Here is a 26,744-nt window from a genome sequence, read left to right as displayed (position 1 = left end):
CTTTATCAGACTAGCCCTGATCGCAGCTAATAAATGTATAGCCATTCACTGGAAAAATGAGGAGTCCCCTGGGGTTTCTTTGTGGCTTAGAGAGCTCTCATCATACTTAACGTCAGAGAAGATCATGTTTAATCTTAAGAAAAAGCCGTCACTCTTTGATAAATGTTGGGGAGGATTTTTAACCTTTCTACGTGACAGATTATCTCTCAACTGTGATGCCCAGGGTCAAACTTGAAAATTGTGCTGCAGGGTCCTTTAGGGAGTTGCTGGCACTCGTGGGTGTTTGGGGCAATAAATGATACAGCTTCATCCAAGCCTTTTCCTGTTGGTACCTTTATACTTTTTATCCTGTTTTTAATTTATTTTATTTTTATTAATTTATTCTTACATATGGTACATGTGCCACAACTGTGAATGTAGCATTTTTGTAATAATTGCTATCTTATTTTAACTTGTTTGTCTCACTTTTATTTTTATTTTTATTGTTATTTTTTACTTATTTATTTATTATTATTATTATTATTATTTTTTTTTTTCCTTTCCTTTTTATTTTTCTCTTGTTCTCTGTGTATGTCACAGACATTTGGGGTGGCGGGGTGAGAGGGGTTTGATGTTAAATTGTGATGACTCCATTACATTGTTGTTGGATTTTGTTGTTGTTGTTGTTGTTATTGTTTTGAAATCTTAATAAATAAACTGTAAAAAAAAAAAAAAGTTATCTTTACTCTACATCCTGATTATTATTGAACACTGTTTACTGCACATACTGTAAACGTACTGTAAAATACAACTGTAATAAAAACATGAACCTGAAAGAAAGTCATATGAGTAGATTTAATACATTGTTGTAACTGAAACAGAACAGCACTTTAAAAATAACATTTGTAATACCCTGAGATCATTGACACTGATTTAAAGAACACCAACAGGCCTCCAAAGACAGCAGGAACAATAACAAAACCAATTTTCATGTCAAACTTCAATCTGCAAGTCTTCCAAAGTCTTCAAGAGCAATCAAATACATTTTCATCATTCACATTTCTATGTGCAATTCAAATTATCTAATATCTGTTGTTTATTAATAAATGATATCAAGTGAAATTGCACAAATGATGTAGCTGAATGAGAACAGTGTTGAGTGCTGAAACTCCTCCTCCTCCACTTCTCCTCTCCTCAGTGTCTTTATAAGCTTCAGTCTCTCTTCTCCTCACACTCCAACCCTGCTCACCTCTCAGCTGGACAGTAAGGGACGTTTACACCACACACTGACAACATGCTGGGGACCCTCTGCACTCTCATCACTGCTCTAACATGTAAGATATTCTTCTCATTCCTTTTAGCCCATATTTTCACACAGAAACCTTTCACTCATGTATTTGTCTGTGTATGTTGACAGATGTTGATGCAGTGATAGTGCTGACCCAGACGCCTGCTGTCCACACAGTTTCTACAGGACAAGAGGTTGTTCTCAACTGCAACATTGAGAGATATGATGGAAATTATGTTAGTTGGTATAAACAGGTTCCTGGTGGAACTCCTCAGCATGTTCTGAGATTTCACTATTCTGGCAGTTCACTTTCCTTTGGAACAGGATTCTCCTCAGACCGATTCAACTCTAAAGCCTCATCAAATATAGATTACCAGTTCATCATTAAGAGGGCAGAGACAGGAGACTCTGCCGTCTATTACTGTCAGACATGGGACGACTCTGCTTCTGCAGCTGTATCACAGTGATTTACACTGTGACAAAAACCTCTTCACCATCTACTTCTGCTTTTATAGAGTCTGACAAATCAACTTAGGCTCTCTATTGAAAAATGAATAGAAACCATTTTCATTAATGTAATCTTAAAAGACCAATTTAATTTAAAAGTAATTTAAACTTAGATATTCAATGATGAATTAAATGTTCATTGTTTTCTGTATTTCACTTTGTTCATTTCACTGGGACTTTTTTTTTTTTTTTTGTAGCAGACTTTGTAATGTTGTGTTCACAGGTTTTTGTGAAAATCAAGTCAGACAACTCAGCCTGTCCAGAATGTTGCTGCCAGAGTCCTAATTAACACCAGATAAGTAGAACACAGTATAAACCGGTTCACAAATCACAGCACCGGCTTCCTGTCTGTCAAAGGATATATTTTAGGTCATCTGGAAAAGGGTGACTCAGTGCTCCCAGGGTCAAAACCAAGGAACAAGCTTCCCAAATATCTGAGATCTTCTAAAACGGTCCGCTCATTTTAATCTGGGCTCAATACAATATTATTTACTGCGGCTTACCAATAAATTTCATACATAGCTTCTTAATATTTAACTATGTATTTGCTAGTTTTCTTTTTGTTTTTAATGTCTTTTATATGCAGCTCTTGTGTTTTCTAAATGTCTTATTTTTCATGTATTTTCATGCCCGTCAACTTTGAATTGCCTTGTGTCTTAATCCTGCTATAGAAAAAATCTTGCCTAGCCTTATGATTAATGAACAAAGATACACAAGAATAATATATAGAAGGATACAAACACTATAACACAAATTTAAAAACAAAGACAATGTAATTATCCTGATGTCTATAAACTGTGATAGAAAGATACACATAGATGTACCTGATATCACTATTGGAGTAGATCAAATTTCAACTCTTTATGAGCAATTATATACATTTCTCACAGGTTTCTTTACTCTCTGGTTAAACAAGTAGGCAGAGTCAGAAGTTCTGTTTCTTCTCTGCTGTGTTTGTTGGATTTCCCCCCAGCCCTCATTCTGCTCTGCTTCCTCCTTTTTATCTATTTGGGAAGGTGATTAGTACTTGCAGGTGTGCCAGGTTGCTGCAGGGGGAGGTCCTTATCCACACTGGAGAGAGAGACACTTCAAATAAATAAAATAAAAGTTATCCAGTATGTCTTGTTTCTTACCAACTGTGAAACTGAACAAATTATGTAACTGATTAATGAATGAAAACAGTGTTGAGTGTTGAAACTCCTCCTCCTCCACTTCTTCTCTCCTCAGTGTCTTTATAAGCTTCAGTCTCTCTTCTCCTCACACTCCAACCCTGCTCACCTCTCAGCTGGACAGTAAGGGACGTTTACACCACACACTGACAACATGCTGGGGACCCTCTGCACTCTCATCACTGCTCTAACATGTAAGGAGGCTGACTTACTGCAGCTTTGAGCTCATGTTGGATTCATCAGTCTGTGTGTTTCTCTTGACTCCATGTCATCTTGTTGTTTCCAGGTGTGAGTGGTGTGACGGTGGTGACACAGAAGCCTCCTGTTGTGACGCTGAGGAAGGAGAGACAGCCACCATGGACTGTAACCTGGGGACTGTTACTGGTAGTTCTGCTCGCTGGTATAAACAGATTCCAGGAGGAGTTCCTCAGTTTGTCTTATATTTTTATCACAGCTATAGCTCTCCAACCTATGGTTCTGGTTTCTCCTCTCCAAAGTTCACATCTACTCATCAGTCACAATCAGATTATCGTTTGATCATCAACAATGTGGAGGAGGGAGACTCAGCAGTCTATTACTGTAAAACATGGGACAGCTCTGTTAATGAGTGGGTATCACAGTGATTTACACTGTGACAAAAACCTCCTCACTGAATACTTCTGCTTTTTGAGTCTTTCACACATCTTGACTGGGAGAATGCAAACAGCCAGTGCTTTCTGTAACTTTATGTCATAAAATGATACTGTAAAAATTCTAAACCCTTTTTACTAGATTTTCACATAAATATTTAGCACAACCTCATTGGCAGTTGGCTGTGATATGCACATTATTGTTGTAAAGTCATTGTTTACAGTAAATTGAATGTCTTGTAGTCACAAGAAAAGATTAAAGTTTTCAACACTTATTATATAACACACTCTTGTTTTCTGATCTAAATTCAAATAATATAAAGAATCTTTGTTGATGTAAATCCTCTGGTGCACATGAAGTAATGGTTATTATACTTACAAACTTTAATAGGCCCAAAGTTGAACTAGCACCCAAAAATTCAAAAAACAAAGACATTGTGCAAATAAAACGCAACCAAATGAAAATCTGCTGACAGATCACAAATTCACAGATTAATGAGTTCCAATAAATTGATAACAGGACTCATTCTTAATATAGATCATGTTAAGTAATGTTTACTCTGATTCATATTGAACAGTATTTATTGCACATAGCTACTGTAACATACAGCTGTAAAAAAAAAAAAAAAACATGAAGCTGAAAATATAACCTAGAAATATAAGATTGTTGATATTTAATGATTCAATGACACAATGTGTAACCACAAACACAATGTAATTTATCTATGAATGAAAACAGTGTTGAGTGTTGAAACTCCTCCTCCTCCTCCACTTCTCCTCTCCTCAGTGTCTTTATAAGCTTCAGTCTCTCTTCTCCTCACACTCCAACCCTGCTCACCTCTCAGCTGGACAGTAAGGGACGTTTACACCACACACTGACAACATGCTGCGGACCCTCTGCACTCTCATTACTGCTCTAACATGTAAGATATTATACTCATTGGGCTTTATAGCCCATATTTTCACACAGAAACCTTTCACTCATGTATTTGTCTGTGTATGTTGACAGATGTTGATGCAGTGATAGTGCTGACCCAGACGCCTGCTGTCCACACAGTTTCTACAGGACAAGAGGTTGTTCTCAACTGCAACATTGAGAGATATGATCGCAGTTATATCACTTGGTATAAACAGGTTCCTGGTGGAACTCCTCAGCATGTTCTGAGATTTCACTATTCTAGCAGTTCAATTTCCTTTGGAACAGGATTCTCCTCAGACCGATTCAACTCTAAAGCCTCATCAAACATAGATTACCAGTTCATCATTAAGCGGGCAGAGACAGGAGACTCTGCCGTCTATTACTGTGATACATGGGAATACTCTGCTGCTGCAGCTGTATCACCGTGATTCACAATGTGACAAAAACCTCAATGAGAAACTCGCCTGCAACGTTTATGAATTCTGAGAACATTTTCACATTTGTTATTCTCAGTTTGATTCTGATAACTGAACTTTTAACAGAACCATGAAAACAAAAGGATGCAACAGAAGATTCAGAACCAGTCCTCAAGTCCAGCAGTGTTTCTGAATGTAAGCAGACTGATGAAGTGAATGAGATGTTGACAGTGAAAGTTGGTCTCAACAGGATGTTTCAGTTCCACTCCCCTCATTAGTGAGAGTCAGGAGGTTTTTGTACAGCCATGTATACAAACTGAATCACTGTGGTATTCGGACAAGGCACCAAGCTGATTGTGACAAGTAAGTTCCTTTTAACTGATTGTAAAACAGGACAGATTTTCTGATTGTAATTTGTACGAATAGAAAATTAATATTATATTTGTTACTATGTTTTAAAAGCATTTAATACAGTATTAAATCATTATAGGGTTGATGTTGTTTTCTCAGCTTTCATACCAAGCTGTTTTGGAAGAAAACTGAAAGTTTTTCAAATGTTTTATAAAAAGTTCAGTACAGTTATTTTCATAACTTGTGACGAACTTCAAAATTACAAAACAATTCTAGCCCTGTTACATAATCTATTATGATAGCATTATAATATCAGAACTACACTGCTGAGAATCAGCACACTCAGAATTCAAATATCATTTTGTAAGTCACAGAAGGTGACTATCCAACAGCATATTTTGTTTGCTCTAAAAAATGTTTTTAACTACTTGTGAAGCAATAGTTATTAAGCAACTCCTTATCCAAATGTGTAGATTAGCTAATTATTATATAATGATTACTTTATTAACAAGTTAGTGAGGAACATGTTAGGAATGATTTGATAATTGAATAATCGTTAATAATTACTGCTCTAACAATTTATATATATGTATGTATAATAATGATGAATTACAAAAGAACAGACTGGGAGATAATATATTAATGACTCATTGGGAAATAATTAATTAGTAAATATACACTTTACTTCGTTAGTAACCAAACTACGCAGTATTATGTATTACTTTACTTGGGGTGCACAGAAACAGTAATTCATTTACATAGGATATAATATAATATAGTAATTTGTTCCTCACATGTTTCTGAATTAACTCATCATTGGCTCAAATTTGATAAGTTATTAATTAGTGACTATTTGTTCTTTAGTATTTCCTCATTAATTCCTAATTTGTTGGCCTTGTAACTACTCAGAATTATCTGTCCTTTATTTTTAATTTTTCTCAATGATTTGCTTTAAGGTTATTTTAATGAATGTCCTTCATGTATTTTCAGGCTCCAGCCTCTCTCCTCCTGTCCTGACAGTCTTCCCTCCGTCCAGCGCTGAGCTCCAGTCCAACACAGCCACTCTGGTCTGTCTGTCCATTTTGCCCAGTGGGTCTAAGGGTTTTGCAGATGTGAGTTGGGTGTCTGGTGGGAGTCCAGTGAGCAGTGGGATCTCTACCAGCACCGCTGTTCAGAAACCAGACCAGACTTTCCAAATCAGCAGCTATCTGGCCATCCAGACGTCAGACTGGAACATGGATAAGGTTTACACATGTAAAGTGTCTTTGGGCTCCCAGACTTCAGAGAAAAACATCAAGAAGTCAAACTGTCCCACTGAATAATAGCAGAGGAGCAGAATGACCATTTCTAACCTGCTTCTTTACTGTTTTTGCTGTTTGCTCATTACAAGGTTTACATGTTAGAAAAGATGTGTCTGCATGCTTGTAATAAATGTTGTGACAGTTAGGTGGAGGTGTTATATCAGCTTTGCAACTGCTGCATTTTTCAAGATTCATTCAATAAAAAAATACAAAAAACTGTGAACAAAAAGTTTTTCTATTTATTTGATTTATTGAAAACATAATTTGAAACAATAATGTTCTACACAATATTGTAACCTTTACCAAGTTACAGATATATTTATAATTCTTACTTGAATGTGTATATTTAAATTCTGAAAACTACGTTGTCATTAGATGTTAATTTATAATAAAAGCACAACAGAGAGATTAATATTACGTTGCCTGCTTTTAGTTTCTTGCAGTAGTTCAGACGTTAGAAAAATCTGATCAAATGAGAAAATGAAACTTAGTTTTCATCCTCCGTCAGTGAAGCATCACCTCTCTACTCCTCCCTCTCTTCCTTCCCAGGATGCACCTGCAGGCCTCCTCTCCTTATTTATAGCTGCATGTAAATGAAGATGTCAAGGGTCAGCTATCATTTGGTGACATATAATGTGTGTATCTTATCTACAGAGCCAAGACCTATATTCTGCAAAGGATATCCACTTTCCAGACTTGGATATTATATAATGGTGTTTTTATTTCTGAAGTTAAGTTGCAGTAAATCTTTATCTGATATTTTGAAAATACACCTTAAACTAATTCCATTAATTAACAACTGGACACAGCAAAAATACACAACTCTGAAACTGATTTTCTCACATCATTAATTTCATAACGGTACTTTTAGAAACAAACATGGAATGTAATAAATACATACATACAATTATCTGCACAGATATGAGACCAACAAATCAGTAATGTCAGAAAACATATTATAAGGAGTATGCTGCTTTGAAATGAGTGAAATCTAGCAGTGTCATATGCAGACTGAAAGTATTTTATTTCCAAAGCTCCTCCTCCTGTCAGTCACTCTCAGTTTCAGTGTTGTATTAAATTGCTCCTCCAGCACCTCCTCTCCTCATCCTCCAAACCCTCTAATCTGTCAGCAGTACGCTCACTTTCCAAGTTACAAGGCCATTCTCAGCACACACTGACAACATGCTGGGGACCCTCTGCACTCTCATCACTGCTCTAACATGTAAGGAGGCTGACTTACTGCAGCTTTGAGCTCATGTTGGATTCATCAGTCTGTGTGTTTCTCTTGACTCCATGTCATCTTGTTGTTTCCAGGTGTGAGTGGTGTGACGGTGGTGACACAGAAGCCTCCTGTTGTGACGCTGAGGAAAGGAGAGACAGCCACCATGGACTGTAACCTGGGGACTGTTACTAACACTTATGCTCACTGGTACAAGCAGATTCCAGGAGGAGTTCCTCAGTATGTGTTGAGGTTTTATCACAGCCATAGCTCTCCAAGCTATGGTTCTGGTTTCTCCTCTCCAAAGTTCACATCTACTCATCAGTCACAATCAGATTATCGTTTGATCATCAACAATGTGGAGGAGGGAGACTCAGCAGTCTATTACTGTAAAACATGGGACAGCTCTGTCAGTGAGTACGTATCACAGTGATTTACACTGTGACAAAAACCTCCTCACTGAATACTTCTGCTTTTTGAGTCTCTGACACATCTTTACTGGGAGTGAAACATCCAGCTAATGTTTTCTGTAACTTTCCCACTTATACATAAAAACATATCTTTAAACTTTAAACTCTTTCATTGGATTCTCACATAGATCCTTCCTAGTGGTAGTTACATACATTACGCAATGCGTACATGCTATACATGTCTCTTGTCACTCATCATGAATGAATTAAGTTAAAGAAAATGTGTCTCATTTGCTGATCCAACTTTAGGAAATGTAAAAAATCATTCTTGATATAAATCCTCTGCTGTAGTGATGATTATTACTTGTATTAAAACTGTAGTTGCATTTTGTTTCATAACCACGTTCAAAGATCATCTGGCAACCAAATGTTACAAAAACTAAAAGTGATTTCATGTACAGCTAAAACACAACCAGATGAAGATGTTTCATTCACCTGACAATATGTCATATTGAATATAGTGACTCTTCAGTGAGAGCAAATTAACTGAGACGAGAAATAAACAGCTTCATGAACTCTATACCCTGCTTATTACTGTTCTCGCATACTGTAATAAACAAAAGAAACTCATGGATAAAATAATATTCAGCAGGTGATCATATCAAGTTAATTTCTTGCTAATAACACAGCTTGTTTAAAAGACAAACAATTTATAGAAAGAGTAATAATTTTGATGAAAATAATATTAGAAGGATTCCAATAACAACAGGAACAACAAAAATATGACTTTCACTATCCATCAGGATTCATCTGAACAAACTGGATAAACACTCAACATCATAGCTTTGATATTGATAATAGAGAACTTAAACATTTGCATTTAAACCATGGGTAACACTTTATAATGAGTACACACTATAAAGCATTAGTTAAGCATGAATAAATAATGAATTCATCATTTATAACGCATGAATACACATTAGTATGTAGTTTATAAACACAGGTTGAAAGCTATCGTTAGCTTGTCAGTAGCTTCAGGTGCCGACCGGTACCGACCCGCCGCTGCTAGGCACTCACCTCGCCCGGCTAGACGAGACTAGACTAGGTCGGCTTAGCCACCGCGGGCGGGTCGGTAACGGTAGTAACGTTACTAACATTAGTCGGGAGCGAGAGCAAACACCTGCAGCTGCTGACAAGCTAAATTTAGCTTTCAACCATAATGTGTGCTACCAAACAAAGACACATACTCTCCACTAGAGCCGCTGACGGCCGCCGACTCCAATGTGCTTCTCCATGCTCCCCTTGGCTGCACTGTCAGAAACTTCTGAGAGTTAACGTAAATATGACGTAACATCACGTTGATGACGTGCTGAGAGCGGGAGCTCAACGTACACGTCCCAAACAGATAAGATCACAACAATAGCATGTCTTCATAAACCACCCTTGTTCGTCTCCATACAATATGTTGGGAAGTTGCAGTAAATATCAATACAATATGTTCTATATCCCTTTGTGTTGTGTCTCTCCTTCGTCTGTTAAGATAACTGAACATTTTGTGAGTCTCGAGGCATTGTCAGCCTTTATATCTCATTTGTAAATGCTTTATAAGCCATAGATAGTGCTCACTTTAGATGAGCTCGCACAAAATACTTAATAAACGAGTAGTAAGTGCTTTGTAACTGGGAATTCCTGCATTAATCACTGTTTATAGGCCATCAGTAGAAAATTAATTCGTTGTGAGTTTTATAGAACATCTGCTAACACAGTCACTAATCATTAATACATGTCTGAATAGTGGATGTGCAAGTGCATGCAGAAATGTACAGTACAATGAAGAGTAAAACATTTATAACTGTGATTATAAACCACATAGTAATGACTATTTACAGCAGAATCAGGCTTTATAAATGATGAATTCAGTATTTACTAATCCATAACTAATGTGCTTATTAATGATGAATAAAACATTTTTAACTGTGTTTATAAACTACATAGGCTACTAATGTGTATTCAAGCGTTATAAATGATGAATTCATTATTTATTCATGCTTAACTAATGCTTTATAGTGTGTACTCATTATAAAGTGTTACCAAACCGGGTAGTCTTCGTTATTTATTTCTTTTTTACTGGACCTATTTACAACATAGTCCGATTTAACATAAATTATAAATGAATGAAGGAGTGATTGAGTGTGGTCCGTCCTTAATGTAAAAATACAGAAAGTTCAAAGAGAACATTCATGTGATAACACAAGTGGATTTAATACTCAAAGGACATCAGCAGACTTCTAAAAGCAATGTGAAGAAATGTTTGTTATGAAACAGGACATTTCACATGAGTTATGCAAAACCTCCCATGCATGATTTTGTTGATTAATGAATGAAAGAGAATCTGAAAAAATCTGATTATTATTGCACAATGTTTACTGAACTTAATGTAACAGACAGCTGTGAGAAAGCATGTACATGAAAACTAATGAAGATGTATTTAGTATGTGATTATATTTACTATTTCTTGAAACATGAAACAGAACAACACTACAAAAAGAACATTTGTACCACCACTGAGATTATTCACACTGATAAAAGGACATCAGCAGGCCTCCAGTTACATCAGGAACAATGACAAACACACTGATTTGTGGATATGATGTGAAACACATACATTCTGTCATTTATTAATGAATGAGAACAGTGTTGAGTGTTGAAACTCCTCCTCCTCCACTTCTCCTCTCCTCAGTGTCTTTATAAGCTTCAGTTTCTCTTCTCCTCACACTCCAACCCTGCTCACCTCTCAGCTGGACAGTAAGGGACGTTTACACCACACACTGACAACATGCTGGGGACCCTCTGCACTCTCATCACTGCTCTAACATGTAAGATATTCTTCTCATTCCTTTCATAGCCCATATTTTCACACAGAAACCTTTCACTCATGTATTTGTCTGTGTATGTTGACAGATGTTGATGCAGTGATAGTGCTGACCCAGACGCCTGCTGTCCACACAGTTTCTACAGGACAAGAGGTTGTTCTCAACTGCAACATTGAGAGATATGATGGGAATGCTGTTAGATGGTATAAACAGGTTCCTGGTGGAGCTCCTCAGTATGTTCTGAGATTTCACTATTCTGGCAGTTCACTTTCCTTTGGAACAGGATTCTCCTCAGACCGATTCAACTCTAAAGCCTCATCAAATATAGATTACCAGTTCATCATTAAGAGGGCAGAGACAGGAGACTCTGCCGTCTATTACTGTCAGACATGGGACGACTCTGATGATGCAGCTGTATCACAGTGATTTACACTGTGACAAAAACCTCTTCACCATCTACTTCTGCTTTTATAGAGTCCGACAAATCAACTTAGGCTCTCTATTGAAAAATGAATAGAAACCATTTTCATTAATGTAATCTTAAAAGACCAATTTAATTTAAAAGTAATTTAAACTTAGATATTCAATGATGAATTAAATGTTCATTGTTTTCTGTATTTCACTTTGTTCATTTCACTGGGACTTTTTTTTTTTTTTTTTTTTTTTTTGTAGCAGACTTTGTAATGTTGTGTTCACAGGTTTTTGTGAAAATCAAGTCAGACAACTCAGCCTGTCCAGAATGTTGCTGCCAGAGTCCTAATTAACACCAGATAAGTAGAACACAGTATAAACCGGTTCACAAATCACAGCACCGGCTTCCTGTCTGTCAAAGGATATATTTTAGGTCATCTGGAAAAGGGTGACTCAGTGCTCCCAGGGTCAAAACCAAGGAACAAGCTTCCCGAATATCTGAGATCTTCTAAAATGGTCCGCTCATTTTAATCTGGGCTCAATACAATATTATTTACTGCGGCTTACCAATAGATTTCATACATAGCTTCTTAATATTTAACTATGTATTTGCTAGTTTTCTTTTTGTTTTTAATGTCTTTATATGCAGCTCTTGTGTTTTCTAAATGTCTTATTTTTCATGTATTTTCGTGCCCGTCAACTTTGAATTGCCTTGTGTCTTAATCCTGCTATAGAAAAAATCTTGCCTAGCCTTATGATTAATGAACAAAGATACACAAGAATAATATATAGAAGGATACAAACACTATAACACAAATTTAAAAACAAAGACAATGTAATTATCCTGATGTCTATAAACTGTGATAGAAAGATACACATAGATGTACCTGATATCACTATTGGAGTAGATCAAATTTCAACTCTTTATGAGCAATTATATACATTTCTCACAGGTTTCTTTACTCTCTGGTTAAACAAGTAGGCAGAGTCAGAAGTTCTGTTTCTTCTCTGCTGTGTTTGTTGGATTTCCCCCCAGCCCTCATTCTGCTCTGCTTCCTCCTTTTTATCTATTTGGGAAGGTGATTAGTACTTGCAGGTGTGCCAGGTTGCTGCAGGGGGAGGTCCTTCAGCCACACTGGAGAGAGAGACACTTCAAATAAATAAAATAAAAGTTATCCAGTATGTGTTGTTTCTTACCAACTGTGAAACTGAACAAATTATGTAACTGATTAATGAATGAAAACAGTGTTGAGTGTTGAAACTCCTCCTCCTCCACTTCTTCTCTCCTCAGTGTCTTTATAAGCTTCAGTCTCTCTTCTCCTCACACTCCAAACCTGCTCACCTCTCAGCTGGACAGTAAGGGACGTTTACACCACACACTGACAACATGCTGGGGACCCTCTGCACTCTCATCACTGCTCTAACATGTAAGGAGGCTGACTTACTGCAGCTTTGAGCTCATGTTGGATTCATCAGTCTGTGTGTTTCTTTTGACTCCATGTCATCTTGTTGTTTCCGGGTGTGAGTGGTGTGACGGTGGTGACACAGAAGCCTCCTGTTGTGACGCTGAGGAAGGAGAGACAGCCACCATGGACTGTAACCTGGGGACTGTTACTGGTAGTTCTGCTCGCTGGTATAAACAGATTCCAGGAGGAGTTCCTCAGTTTGTCTTATATTTTTATCACAGCTGGAGCTCTCCAACCTATGGTTCTGGTTTCTCCTCTCCAAAGTTCACATCTACTCATCAGTCACAATCAGATTATCGTTTGATCATCAACAATGTGGAGGAGGGAGACTCAGCAGTCTATTACTGTAAAACATGGGACACCTCGTTGATGAGTGGGTATCACAGTGATTTACACTGTGACAAAAACCTCCTCACTGAATACTTCTGCTTTTTGAGTCTTTCACACATCTTGACTGGGAGAATGCAAACAGCCAGTGCTTTCTGTAACTTTATGTCATAAAATGATACTGTAAAAATTCTAAACCCTTTTTACTAGATTTTCACATAAATATTTAGCACAACCTCATTGGCAGTTGGCTGTGATATGCACATTATTGTTGTAAAGTCATTGTTTACAGTAAATTGAATGTCTTGTAGTCACAAGAAAAGATTAAAGTTTTCAACACTTATTATATAACACACTCTTGTTTTCTGATCTAAATTCAAATAATATAAAGAATCTTTGTTGATGTAAATCCTCTGGTGCACATGTAGTAATGGTTATTATACTTACAAACTTTAATAGGCCCAAAGTTGAACTAGCACCCAAAAATTCAAAAAACAAAGACATTGTGCAAATAAAACGCAACCAAATGAAAATCTGCTGACAGATCACAAATTCACAGATTAATGAGTTCCAATAAATTGATACCAGGACTCATTCTTAATATAGATCATGTTAAGTAATGTTTACTCTGATTCATATTGAACAGTATTTATTGCACATAGCTACTGTAACATACAGCTGTAAAAAAAAAAAAAAACATGAAGCTGAAAATATAACCTAGAAATATAAGATTGTTGATATTTAATGATTCAATGACACAATGTGTAACCACAAACACAATGTAATTTATCTATGAATGAAAACAGTGTTGAGTGTTGAAACTCCTCCTCCTCCTCCACTTCTCCTCTCCTCAGTGTCTTTATAAGCTTCAGTCTCTCTTCTCCTCACACTCCAACCCTGCTCACCTCTCAGCTGGACAGTAAGGGACGTTTACACCACACACTGACAACATGCTGCGGACCCTCTGCACTCTCATTACTGCTCTAACATGTAAGATATTATACTCATTGCTTTTATAGCCCATATTTTCACACAGAAACCTTTCACTCATGTATTTGTCTGTGTATGTTGACAGATGTTGATGCAGTGATAGTGCTGACCCAGACGCCTGCTGTCCACACAGTTTCTACAGGACAAGAGGTTGTTCTCAACTGCAACATTGAGAGATATGATCGCAGTTATATCACTTGGTATAAACAGGTTCCTGGTGGAACTCCTCAGCATGTTCTGAGATTTCACTATTCTAGCAGTTCAATTTCCTTTGGAACAGGATTCTCCTCAGACCGATTCAACTCTAAAGCCTCATCAAACATAGATTACCAGTTCATCATTAAGCGGGCAGAGACAGGAGACTCTGCCGTCTATTACTGTGATACATGGGAATACTCTGCTGCTGCAGCTGTATCACCGTGATTCACAATGTGACAAAAACCTCAATGAGAAACTCCCTGCAACGTTTATGAATTCTGAGAACATTTTCACATTTGTTATTCTCAGTTTGATTCTGATAACTGAACTTTTAACAGAACCATGAAAACAAAAGGATGCAACAGAAGATTCAGAACCAGTCCTCAAGTCCAGCAGTGTTTCTGAATGTAAGCAGACTGATGAAGTGAATGAGATGTTGACAGTGAAAGTTGGTCTCAACAGGATGTTTCAGTTCCACTCCCCTCATTAGTGAGAGTCAGGAGGTTTTTGTACAGCCATGTATACAAACTGAATCACTGTGGTATTCGGACAAGGCACCAAGCTGATTGTGACAAGTAAGTTCCTTTTAACTGATTATAAAAAAGGACAGATTTTCTGATTGTAATTTGTACGAATAGAAAATTAATATTATATTTGTTACTATGTTTTCAAAGCATTTAATACATTATTAAATCATTATAGGGTTGATGTTGTTTTCTCAGCTTTCAAACCAAGCTGTTTTGGAAGAAAACTGTAAGTTTTTCAAATGTTTTATAAAAAGTTCAGTACAGTTATTTTCATAACTTGTGACGAACTTCAAAATTACAAAACAATTCTAGCCCTGTTACATAATCTATTATGATAGCATTATAATATCAGAACTACACTGCTGAGAATCAGCACACTCAGTATTCAAATATCATTTTGTAAGTCACAGAAGGTGACTATCCAACAGCATATTTTGTTTGCTCTAAAAAATGTTTTTAACTGCTTATGAAGCAATAGTTATTAAGCAACTCCTTATCCAAATGTGTAGATTAGCTAATTATTATATAATGATTACTTTATTAACAAGTTAGTGAGGAACATGTTAGGAATGATTTGATAATTGAATAATCGTTAATAATTACTGCTCTAACAATTTATATATATGTATGTATATAATGATGAATTACATTAGTAACCTAACTACGCAGTATTATGTATTACTTTACTTGGGGTGCACAGAAACAGTAATTCATTTACATAGGATATAATATAATATAGTAATTTGTTCCTCACATGTTTCTGAATTAACTCATCATTGGCTCAAATTTGAAGAGTTATTAATTAGTGACTATTTGTTCTTTAGTAGTTCCTCATTAATTCCTAATTTGTTGGCCTTGTAACTACTCAGAATTATCTGTCCTTTATTTTTAATTTTGCTCAATGATTTGCTTTAAGGTTATTTTAATGAATGTCCTTCATGTATTTTCAGGCTCCAGCCTCTCTCCTCCCTGTCCTGACAGTCTTCCCTCCGTCCAGCGCTGAGCTCCAGTCCAACACAGCCACTCTAGTCTGTCTGTCCATTTTGCCCAGTGGGTCTAAGGGTTTTGCAGATGTGAGCTGGGTGTCTGGTGGGAGTCTAGTGAGCAGTGGGATCTCTACCAGCACCGCTGTTCAGAAACCAGACCAGACTTTCCAAATCAGCAGCTATCTGGCCATCCAGACGTCAGACTGGAACATGGATAAGGTTTACACATGTAAAGTGTCTTTGGGCTCCCAGACTTCAGAGAAAAACATCAAGAAGTCAAACTGTCCCGCTGAATAATAGTAGAGGAGCAGAATGACCGTTTCTAACCTGCTTCTTTACTGTTTGTGCTGTTTGCTCATTACAAGGTTTACATGTTAGAAAAGATGTCTGCATGCTTGTAATAAATGTTGTGACAGTTAGGTGGAGGTGTTGTATCAGCTTTGCAACTGCTGCATTTTTCAAGATTCATTCAATAAAAAAATACAAAAAACTGTGAACAAAAATTTTTTCTATTTATTTGATTTATTGAAAACATAATTTGAAACAATAATGTTCTACACAATATTGTAACCTTTACCAAATTACAGATATATTTATAATTCTTACTTGAATGTGTATATTTAAATTCTGAAAACTACATTATTATTAGATGTTAATTTACAATAAAAGAACAACAGAGAGATTAATAGTACGTTGCCTGCTTTTAGTTGCTTGCAGTAGTTCAGAGTTTAGAAAAATCTGATAAAATGAGAAAATGAAACTGAGTTCTCATCCTCCTTCAGTGAAGCATCACCTCTCTACTCCTCCCTCTCTTCCTCCCCAGGATGCACCTGCAGGCCTCCTCTCCTTATTTATAGCTGCATGTAAATGAAGAGGTCAAGGGGCAGCTATCACTTTGTGACATATAATGTGTGTATCTTATCTACAGAGCCAAGACCTATATTCTGCAAAGGATATCCACTTTCCAGACTTGGATATTATATAATGGTGTTTTTAATTCTGAAGTTAAGTTGCAGTAAATCTTTATCTGATATTTTGAAAATACACCTTAAACTAATTCCATTAATTAACAACTGGACACAGCAAAAATACACAACTCTGAAACTGATTTTCTCACATCATTAATTTCATAACGTTACTTTTATAAACAAACATGGAATGTAATAAATACATACATACAATTATCTGCACAGATATGAGACCAACAAATCAGTAATGTCAGAAAACATATTATAAGGAGTATGCTGCTTTGAAATGAGTGAAATCTAGCAGTGTCATAAGCAGACTGAAAGTATTTTATTTCCAAAGCTCCTCCTCCTGTCAGTCACTCTCAGTTTCAGTGTTGTATTAAATTGCTCCTCCAGCACCTCCTCTCCTCATCCTCCAAACCCTCTAATCTGTCAGCAGTACGCTCACTTTCCAAGTTACAAGGCCATTCTCAGCACACACTGACAACATGCTGGGGACCCTCTGCACTCTCATCACTGCTCTAACATGTAAGGAGGCTGACTTACTGCAGCTTTGAGCTCATGTTGGATTCATCAGTCTGTGTGTTTCTCTTGACTCCATGTCATCTTGTTGTTTCCAGGTGTGAGTGGTGTGACGGTGGTGACACAGAAGCCTCCTGTTGTGACGCTGAGGAAAGGAGAGACAGCCACCATGGACTGTAACCTGGGGACTGTTACTAACACTTATGCTCACTGGTACAAGCAGATTCCAGGAGGAGTTCCTCAGTATGTGTTGAGGTTTTATCACAGTCATAGCTCCCCAAGCTATGGTTCTGGTTTCTCCTCTCCAAAGTTCACCTCTACTCATCAGTCACAATCAGATTATCGTTTGATCATCAACAATGTGGAGGAGGGAGACTCAGCAGTCTATTACTGTAAAACATGGGACAGCTCTGTCAGTGAGTTCGTATCACAGTGATTTACACTGTGACAAAAACCTCCTCACTGAACACTTCTGCTTTTTGAGTCTCTGACACATCTTTACTGGGAGTGAAACATCCAGCTAATGTTTTCTGTAACTTTCCCACTTATACATAAAAACATATCTTTAAACTTTAAACTCTTTCATTGGATTCTCACATAGATCCTTCCTAGTGGTAGTTACATACATTACGCAATGCGTACATGCTATACATGTCTCTTGTCACTCATCATGAATGAATTAAGTTAAAGAAAATGTGTCTCATTTCCTGATCCAACTTTAGGAAATGTAAAAAATCATTCTTGATATAAATCCTCTGCTGTAGTGATGATTATTACTTGTATTAAAACTGTAGTTGCATTTTGTTTCATAACCACGTTCAAAGATCATCTGGCAACCAAATGTTACAAAAACTAAAAGTGATTTCATGTACAGCTAAAACACAACCAGATGAAGATGTTTCATTCACCTGACAATATGTCATATTGAATATAGTGACTCTTCAGTGAGAGAAAATGAACTGAGACGAGAAATAAACAGCTTCATGAACTCTATACCCTGCTTATTACTGTTCTCGTATACTGTAATAAACAAACAAAAACTCATGGATAAAATAATATTCAGCAGGTGATCATATCAAGTTAATTTCTTGCTAATAACACAGCTTGTTTAAAAGACAAACAATTTATAGAAAGAGTAATAATTTTGATGAAAATAATATGAGGAAGGATTCCAATAACAACAGGAACAACAAAAATATGACTTTCACTATCCATCAGGATTCATCTGAACAAACTGGATAAACACTCAACATCATAGCTTTGATATTGATAATTGAGAACTTAAACATTTGCATTTAAACCATGGGTAACACTTTATAATGAGTACACACTATAAAGCATTAGTTAAGCATGAATAAATAATGAATTCATCATTTATAACGCATGAATACACATTAGTATGTAGTTTATAAACACAGGTTGAAAGCTAACGTTAGCTTGTCAGTAGCTTCAGGTGCCGACCGGTACCGACCCGCCGCTGCTAGGCGCTCACCTCGCCCGGCTAGACGAGACTAGACTAGGTCGGCTTAGCCACCGCGGGCGGGTCGGTAACGTTAGTAACGTTAGTAACGTTAGTCGGGGAGCGAGGGCAAACACCTGCAGCTGCTGACAAGCTAAATTTAGCTTTCAACCATAATGTGTGCTACCAAACAAAGACACATACTCTCCCACTAGAGCCGCTGACGGCCGCCGACTCCAATGTGCTTCTCCATGCTCCCCTTGGCTGCACTGTCAGAAACCTCTGAGAGTTAACGTAAATATGACGTAACATCACGTTGATGACGTGCTGAGAGCGGGAGCTCAACGTACACGTCCCAAACAGATAAGATCACAACAATAGCATGTCTTCATAAACCACCCTTGTTCGTCTCCATACAATATGTTGGGAAGTTGCAGTAAATATCAATACAATATGTTCTATATCCCTTTGTGTTGTGTCTCTCCTTCGTCTGTTAAGATAACTGAACATTTCGTGAGTCTGGAGTCATTGTCAGCCTTTATATCTCATTTGTAAATGCTTAATAAGCCATAGATAGTGCTCACTTTAGATGAGCTCGCACAAAATACTTAATTAACGAGTAGTAAGTGCTTTGTAACTGTGAATTCCTGCATTAATAACTGTTTATAGGCCATCAGTAGAAAATGAATTTGTTGTGAGTTTTATAGAACATCTGCTAACACAGTCACTAATCATTAATACATGTCTGAATAGTGGATGTGCAAGTGCATGCAGAAATGTACAGTACAATGAAGAGTAAAACATTTATAACTGTGATTATAAACCACATAGTAATGACTATTTACAGCAGAATCAGGCTTTATAAATGATGGATTCAGTATTTACTAATCCATAACTAATGTGCTTATCAATGATGAATAAAACATTTTTAACTGTGTTTATAAACTACATAGGCTACTAATGTGTATTCATGCGTTATAAATGATGAATTCATTATTTATTCATGCTTAACTAATGCTTTATAGTGTGTACTCATTATAAAGTGTTACCAAACCGGGTAGTCTTCGTTATTGATTTCTTTTTTACTGGACCTATTTACAACATAGTCCGATTTAACATAAATAATAAATGAATGAAGGAGTGTTTGAGTGTGGTCAGTCCTTAATGTAAAAATACAGAAAGTTCAAAGAGAACATTCATGTGATAACACAAGTGGATTTAATACTCAAAGGACATCAGCAGACTTCTAAAAGCAATGTGAAGAAATGTTTGTTATGAAACAGGACATTTCACATGAGTTATGCAAAACCTCCCATGCATGATTTTGTTGATTAATGACTGAAAGAGAATCTGAAAAAATCTGATTATTATTGAACAATGTTTACTGAACTTGATGTAACAGACAGCTGTGAGAAAGCATGTACATGAAAACTAATGAAGATGTATTTAGTATGTGATTATATTTACTATTTCTTGAAACATGAAACAGAAGAACACTTTAAAAAGAACATTTGTACCACCACTGAGATCATTCACACTGATAAAAGGACATCGGCAGGCCTCCAGTTACATCAGGAACAATGACAAACACACTGATTTGTGGATATGATGTGAAACACATACATTTATTAATGAATGAGAACAGTGTTGAGTGTTGAAACTCCTCCTCCTCCACTTCTCCTCTCCTCAGTGTCTTTATAAGCTTCAGTCTCTCTTCTCCTCACACTCCAACCCTGCTCACCTCTCAGCTGGACAGTAAGGGACGTTTACACCACACACTGACAACATGCTGGGGACCCTCTGCACTCTCATCACTGCTCTAACATGTAAGATATTCTTCTCATTCCTTTTATAGCCCATATTTTCACACACAAACCTTTCACTCATGTATTTCTCTGTGTATGTCGACAGATGTTGATGCAGTGATAGTGCTGACCCAGACGCCTGCTGTCCACACAGTTTCTACAGGACAAGAGGTTGTTCTCAACTGCAACATTGAGAGATATGATGGTTATTATGTCAGTTGGTATAAACAGGTTCCTGGTGGAGCTCCTCAGTATGTTCTGAGATTTCACTATTCTGGCAGTTCACTCTCCTTTGGAACAGGATTCTCCTCAGACCGATTCAACTCTAAATCCTCATCAAACATAGATTACCAGTTCATCATTAAGAGGGCAGAGACAGGAGACTCTGCTGTCTATTACTGTCTAACATGGGACAACTCTGCTAAGGATTACGTATCACAGTGATTCACACTGTGACAAAAACCTCCTCACTGAATACTTCTGCTTTTTGAGTTTCTGACACATCAACTAATGCTCTCTATAACTACCCTACATAAGGATTTAAAAATGACTAAAAAACAATTTCCACAATCTAATCTTAAAAGATTAATTTTACATACATGTTAACTTCCACCACTGAACATTAAGAAGTAATTCATTCAGTGTTTGTTGTTTTCTGCTTTCCTTTTAGTTCTCTTAACTTGCACAGTGAAAAACACCAATGAGAGATAAACAAAGATAAGCATAAAGATTCATTCTTCAGCTTGGGATCAAATATATGTGATGAATTACTTCTGTTTGTGGTCTAACTGGGAGTTTGATGGCTTTGGGGTTTAAATGACCACAAACATCAGATACATCACAATGAGGCATCACATACTGTACATTTCTTTCAATGATGTTCTCGAAGACAAAAGGAATATAAAGCTGTTCCTGTATTGGCCATAAAACATACAAAATATGACATATGTCTTTCTTTTTCTATTTGGTGTGATCACAAAGCTTTAAATTCATTTCTGTATTTTAATAAAGTTTGTAGTCCAGTTTGTGAAAAAGTGGAGAGTTAGTACTTAATGAGGTCATAAGAAAAGAAGCAAATAAATGATATAATATATTTACACGTAAGGCAGTGGGGTTGGTGGCACATCCAACGATGTCAACAAAAAATAAAGTAAATAATTATGTGTTATTACAAAATTAAATTTAATTGTTTGAAGACAACTTTTAGCTGCAACAAGTTGAACATAAAATGACTCTAATGCCATCCCTGTAGTCAATAACAACTATGCAAGTTTATCTGCATTGGTGACTGATGCGCTTTAAAGGAGAACAGTTTCATCATGAACATTTGACTGAATTCACTGATGATATCCGGACTTTTAACATCTCCACCATGAAAACAAAAGGATGCAACAGAAGATTCAGAACCAGTCCTCAAGTCCAGCAGTGTCTCTGAATGTAAGCTGACTGATGAAGTGAATGAGATGTTGACAGTGAAAGTTGGTCTCAACAGGATGTTTCAGTTCCACTCCCCTCATTAGTGAGAGTCAGGAGGTTTTTGTACAGCCATGTATACAAACTGAATCACTGTGGCATTCGGACCAGGCACCAAGCTGATTGTGACAAGTAAGTACCTTTTAACTGATTGTAAAACAGGACAGATTTTCTGATTGTAATTTGTACGAATAGAAAATTAATAATATATTTGTTACTATGTTTTTAAAACATTTAATACATTATTAAATCATTATAGGGTTGATGTTGTTTTCTCAGCTTTCATACCAAGCTGTTTTGGAAGAAAACTGAAAGTTTTTCAAATGTTTTATAAAAAGTTATTTTCATAACTTGTGACGAACTTCAAAATTACAAAACAATTCTAGCCCTGTTACATAATCTATTATGATAGCACTATAATATCAGAACTACACTGCTGAGAATCAGCACACTCAGAATTCAAATATAATTTTGTAAGTCACAGAAGGTGACTATCCAACAGCATATTTTGTTTGCTCTAAAAAAATATGTTTTTAACTGCTTGTGAAGCAATAGTTATTAAGCAACTCCTTATCCAAATGTGTAGATTAGCTAATTATTATATAATGATTACTTTATTAACAAGTTAGTGAGGAACATGTTAGGAATTATTTGATAATTGAATAATCGTTAATAATTACTGCTCTAACAATTTATATATATGTATGTATATAATGATGAATTACAAAAGAACAGAGTGGGAGATAATATATTAATGACTCATTGGGAAATAATTAATTAGTAAATATACACTTTACTTAGTTAGTAACCTAACTACGGAGTATTATGTATTACTTTACTTGGGGTGCACAGAAACAGTAATTCATTTACATAGGATATAATATAATATAGTAATTTGTTCCTCACATGTTTCTGAATTAACTAAACATTGGCTCAAATTTGATAAGTTATTAATTAGTGACTATTTGTTCTTTAGTAGTTCCTCATTAATTCCTAATTTGTTGGCCTTGTAACTACTCAGAATTATCTGTCCTTTATTGTAAATGTTACTCAATGATTTACTTTCTAGTTATTTTAATGAATGTCCTTCATGTATTTTCAGGCTCCAGCTTCCCTCCTCCTGTCCTGACAGTCTTCCCTCCATCCAGCGCTGAGCTCCAGTCCAACACAGCCACTCTAGTCTGTCTGTCCAGTCAGTCTGTGCCTTTTGCAGATGTGAGCTGGGTGTCTGGTGGGAGTCCAGTGAGCAGTGGGATCTCTACCAGCAACGCTGTTCAGAAACCAGACCAGACTTTCCAAATCAGCAGCTCTCTGGCCATCCAGACGTCAGACTGGAACATGGATAAGGTTTACACATGTAAAGTGTCTTTGGGCTCCCAGACTTCAGAGAAAAATATCAAGAAGTCAAACTGTCCCACTGAATAATAGCAGAGGAGCAGAATGACCATTTCTAATCTGCTTCTTTACTGTTTGTGCTGTTTGCTCATTACAAGGTTTACATGTTAGAAAAGATGTGTCTGCATGCTTGTAATAAATGTTGTGACAGTTAGGTGGAGGTGTTGTATCAGCTTTGCAACTGCTGCATTTTTCAAGATTCATTCAATAAAAAAATACAAAAAACTGTGAACAAAAAGTTTTTCTATTTATTTGTTTTATTTAAAACATAATTTGAAACAATAATGTTCTACACAATATTGTAACCTTTACCAAGTTACAGATATATTTATAATTATTACTTGAATGTCTATATTTAAATTCTGAAAGCTACATTATTATTAGATGTTAATTTACAAGAAAAGCACAACAGAAAGATTAATATTACATTGCCTGCTTTTAGTTGCTTGCAGTAGTTCAGACTTTAGAAAAATCAAATAAAATGAGAAAATGAAACTGAGTTTTCATCCTCCGTCAATGAAGCATCATCTCTCTACTCCTCCCTCTCTTCCTCCCCAGGATGCACCTTACAGCTGCATGTAAATGAAGAGGTCAAGGGCAGCTATCACTTTGTGACATATAATGTGTGTATCTTATGTACAAAGCCAAGACCTATATTCTGCAAAGGATATCCACTTTCCAGACTTTGATATTATATAATGAAGATTTTATTTCTGAAGTTAAGATACAGTCAATCTTTATCTGATATTTTGAAAATGCACCTTAAACTAATTCCATTAATTACCCACTGGCCACAGCAAAAATACACAACTGTGAAACTGATTTTCTCACATCATTAATTTCAAAAGTGTACTTTTTTTAACAAACATGGAATGTAATAAATACATACATACAGATATGAGACCTACAAGGCTGTAATATCAGAAAACATGTTAGAATTATAAGGAGTATGCTGCTTTGAAATGAATGAAATCTAGCAGTGTCACATGCAGACTGAAATTATTTTATAACCAAAGCTCCTCCTCCTGTCAGTCACTCTCAGTTTCAGTATTGTATTAAATTGCTCCTCCAGCACCTCCTCTCCTCATCCTCCAAACCCTCTAATCTGTCAGCAGTACGCTCACTTTCCAAGTTACAAGGCCATTCTCAGCACACACTGACAACATGCTGGGGACCCTCTGCACTCTCATCACTGCTCTAACATGTAAGATATTCTTCTCATTCCTTTTATAGCCCATATTTTCACACAGAAACCATTCACTCATGTATTTCACTGTGTATGTTGACAGATGTTGATGCAGTGATAGTACTGACCCAGACGCCTGCTGTCCACACAGTTTCTACAGGACAAGAGGTTGTTCTAAACTGCAACATTGAGAGAGATGATGGAATTGCTGTTAGATGGTATAAACAGGTTCCTGGTGGAACTCCTCAGTATGTTGTTAGTTTTCTGGGTAAAGACGGTTCAATAATTTTCGGAACAGGATTCTCCTCAACCCGATTCAACTCTAAAGCCTCATCCAACATAGATTACCAGTTCATCATTAAGCGGGCAGAGACAGGAGACTCTGCTGTTTATTATTGTCTAACATGGGACAGCTCTGCTAACGAGGAGGTATCACAGTGATTCACACTGTGACAAAAACCTCAGTCAGAAACACTCTACAACCTTTTGTGAATTCTGAGAGAATTTTCATATTTGTTATTCTCAGTTTGATGCTGATATTTGAACTTTTAACAAAACCATGAAAACAAAAGGATGCAACAGAAGATTCAGAACCAGTCCTCAAGTCCAGCAGTGTCTCTGAATGTAAGCAGACTGATGAAGTGAATGAGATGTTGACAGTGAAAGTTGGTCTCAACAGGATGTTTCAGTTCCACTCCCCTCATTAGTGAGAGTCAGGAGGTTTTTGTACAGCCATGTATACAAACTGAATCACTGTGGTATTCGGACCAGGCACCAAGCTGATTGTGACAAGTAAGTTCCTTTTAACTGATTATATAACAAGGTAGATTCTCTGATTTTAATTTGTATAAACAGAAAATGATCATTATATTTGTTACTGCTTTTTAAAAGCATTTTAATTGTGTGAGGCACAGAAGGTTACTTTATGAATTCTTCAACATTTTTCAGTTAGTGATTAATAGTTTGTTTAAAAATTGATGTTTTTGTTTTTTTCTAATTATGTATGTTGGTAACACAGACATTTTTAATACCAGACTGTGAGGTTGCCAGGGGAGGAACAAATTTAAGAACTAACTGCTTGTGAACCATTAGTTAATAAGCAACTCCCAATCAAATTTTATACACTAGTTAACGATTAAGAATCATCAAGCATTCATTAAGAAACGAGTGAGGAACAAATTAGGGACGACTTGAAATATGATGATTTATTAACTTTTCTAATAATTCCTGCTGGAGGACTGTATAATAGAAGATGAATTACTAAAGAACAGACAGGGAGATAATATATTAATGAGTAATTGGGTAACAATTAGTTCAAAATATCCACTTTACTTTAAGGGTCACAAAAAGAGTAAATACCTTTGAGATAATGATGAAGTAAATGTTACCCAGTGACGTTATTTCCAGTTATTTAATGAATGTCCTTCATGTATTTTCAGGCTCCAGCCTCTCTCCTCCTGTCCTGACAGTCTTCCCTCCGTCCAGCGCTGAGCTCCAGTCCAACACAGCCACTCTGGTCTGTCTGTCCATTTTGCCCAGTGGGTCTAAGGGTTTTGCAGATGTGAGCTGGGTGTCTGGTGGGAGTCCAGTGAGCAGTGGGATCTCTACCAGCACCGCTGTTCAGAAACCAGACCAGACTTTCCAAATCAGCAGCTATCTGGCCATCCAGGCGTCAGACTGGAACATGGATAAGGTTTACACATGTAAAGTGTCTTTGGGCTCCCAGACTTCAGAGAAAAATATCAAGAAGTCAAACTGTCACACTGAATAATAGCAGAGGAGCAGAATTACCATTTCTAACCTGCTTCTTTACTGTTTGTGCTGTTTGCTCATTACAAGGTTTACATGTTAGAAAAGATGTGTCTGCATGCTTGTAATAAATGTTGTGACAGTTAGGTGGAGGTGTTGTATCAGCTTTGCAAATGATAAATGTATCAAGACATATTCAATAAAAAAGCATTGTGTCAAAA

The 26,744-nt window shown here is 36.5% G+C and overlaps 3 protein-coding genes, 1 long non-coding RNA gene and 1 pseudogene across 50 annotated transcripts in view; 4 read left to right on the top strand and 1 right to left on the bottom strand.

Annotated features, from left to right (window-relative positions):
- LOC127356150 (uncharacterized) overlaps positions 1–9,459 on the bottom strand; it is a 27,478-nt gene extending 18,019 nt beyond the window's left edge. Inside the window, exons 1-2 of the long non-coding RNA XR_007881945.1 lie at positions 8,231–9,459; positions 3,446–3,585 (exon numbers count right to left, since the gene is read on the bottom strand). This is a non-coding gene — a long non-coding RNA (uncharacterized LOC127356150). The remainder of the gene's footprint in view (positions 1–3,445; positions 3,586–8,230) is intronic.
- LOC127356144 (immunoglobulin lambda-1 light chain-like) overlaps positions 1–16,469 on the top strand; it is a 33,609-nt gene extending 17,140 nt beyond the window's left edge. For 12 of the 44 annotated variants that reach the window (XR_007881943.1, XR_007881921.1, XR_007881906.1 and 9 more), the window contains 3 exons: positions 5,241–5,270; positions 6,249–6,711; positions 16,393–16,469. Coding sequence is in view for 1 of the 44 variants with exons in the window: in XM_051387667.1 (XP_051243627.1) it covers positions 5,241–5,270; positions 6,249–6,580 (362 nt within the window). In the remaining 43 variants the exon portion in view is untranslated. Of the gene's footprint in view, positions 1–1,177; positions 1,314–1,396; positions 1,727–3,001; positions 3,138–3,229; positions 3,559–4,391; positions 4,496–4,581; positions 4,912–5,240; positions 5,271–6,248; positions 6,789–16,392 lie in introns of those variants that run through there. The other 32 variants (XR_007881941.1, XR_007881940.1, XR_007881937.1 and 29 more) reach the window with 13 other exon arrangements.
- On the top strand, positions 7,540–23,826 carry LOC127356149 (immunoglobulin lambda-1 light chain-like). 3 transcript variants are annotated; one of them, XM_051387678.1, is made up of 4 exons: positions 7,540–7,781; positions 7,874–8,200; positions 22,293–22,325; positions 23,296–23,826. In XM_051387678.1, exons 1-4 carry the CDS (start codon positions 7,742–7,744, stop codon positions 23,616–23,618), a joined length of 723 nt encoding a protein of 240 aa, XP_051243638.1. In that variant the 5' UTR covers positions 7,540–7,741; the 3' UTR covers positions 23,619–23,826. The 3 variants fall into 3 exon arrangements, with proteins under 3 accessions (XP_051243638.1, XP_051243639.1, XP_051243640.1); XM_051387679.1 differs by having other exon boundaries at positions 7,874–8,203; positions 22,296–22,325; XM_051387680.1 differs by lacking the exons at positions 7,540–7,781; positions 7,874–8,200 and adding exons at positions 20,606–20,741; positions 20,827–21,156 and having other exon boundaries at positions 22,296–22,325.
- LOC127356143 (immunoglobulin lambda-1 light chain-like) lies at positions 11,010–26,744 on the top strand (annotated as a pseudogene).
- Positions 17,300–26,744, top strand: LOC127356148 (immunoglobulin lambda-1 light chain-like). 2 transcript variants are annotated; one of them, XM_051387676.1, is made up of 4 exons: positions 17,300–17,462; positions 17,555–17,884; positions 25,537–25,566; positions 26,214–26,744. In XM_051387676.1, exons 1-4 carry the CDS (start codon positions 17,423–17,425, stop codon positions 26,543–26,545), a joined length of 732 nt encoding a protein of 243 aa, XP_051243636.1. In that variant the 5' UTR covers positions 17,300–17,422; the 3' UTR covers positions 26,546–26,744. The 2 variants fall into 2 exon arrangements, with proteins under 2 accessions (XP_051243636.1, XP_051243637.1); XM_051387677.1 differs by lacking the exons at positions 17,300–17,462; positions 17,555–17,884 and adding exons at positions 24,696–24,792; positions 24,878–25,207.

This window comes from Dicentrarchus labrax, unplaced genomic scaffold (assembly GCF_905237075.1).
Source record: "Dicentrarchus labrax unplaced genomic scaffold, dlabrax2021, whole genome shotgun sequence".
NCBI classification, from domain to species: Eukaryota; Metazoa; Chordata; class Actinopteri; family Moronidae; genus Dicentrarchus; species Dicentrarchus labrax.
The sequence above is the reverse complement of the archived record's forward strand: the minus strand, read 5'-3'. Positions and strand labels throughout refer to the sequence as shown.

What these genes read in the sequence shown, in the direction of transcription:
- LOC127356149 (XM_051387678.1), top strand. Translation starts at nt 7,742, where the DNA reads ATGCTGGGGACCCTCTGCACTCTCATCACTGCTCTAACAT. An exon ending in CAGCTCTGTCAGTGAGTACG is followed by an intron (nt 8,201 to 22,292) that starts TATCACAGTGAT and finishes GAATCACTGTGG; the next exon opens with CATTCGGACCAGGCACCAAG. An exon ending in CACCAAGCTGATTGTGACAA is followed by an intron (nt 22,326 to 23,295) that starts GTAAGTACCTTT and finishes ATGTATTTTCAG; the next exon opens with GCTCCAGCTTCCCTCCTCCT.
- LOC127356148 (XM_051387676.1), top strand. Translation starts at nt 17,423, where the DNA reads ATGCTGGGGACCCTCTGCACTCTCATCACTGCTCTAACAT. An exon ending in TCTCATCACTGCTCTAACAT is followed by an intron (nt 17,463 to 17,554) that starts GTAAGGAGGCTG and finishes TGTTGTTTCCAG; the next exon opens with GTGTGAGTGGTGTGACGGTG. An exon ending in CTCTGTCAGTGAGTTCGTAT is followed by an intron (nt 17,885 to 25,536) that starts CACAGTGATTTA and finishes TCACTGTGGTAT; the next exon opens with TCGGACCAGGCACCAAGCTG.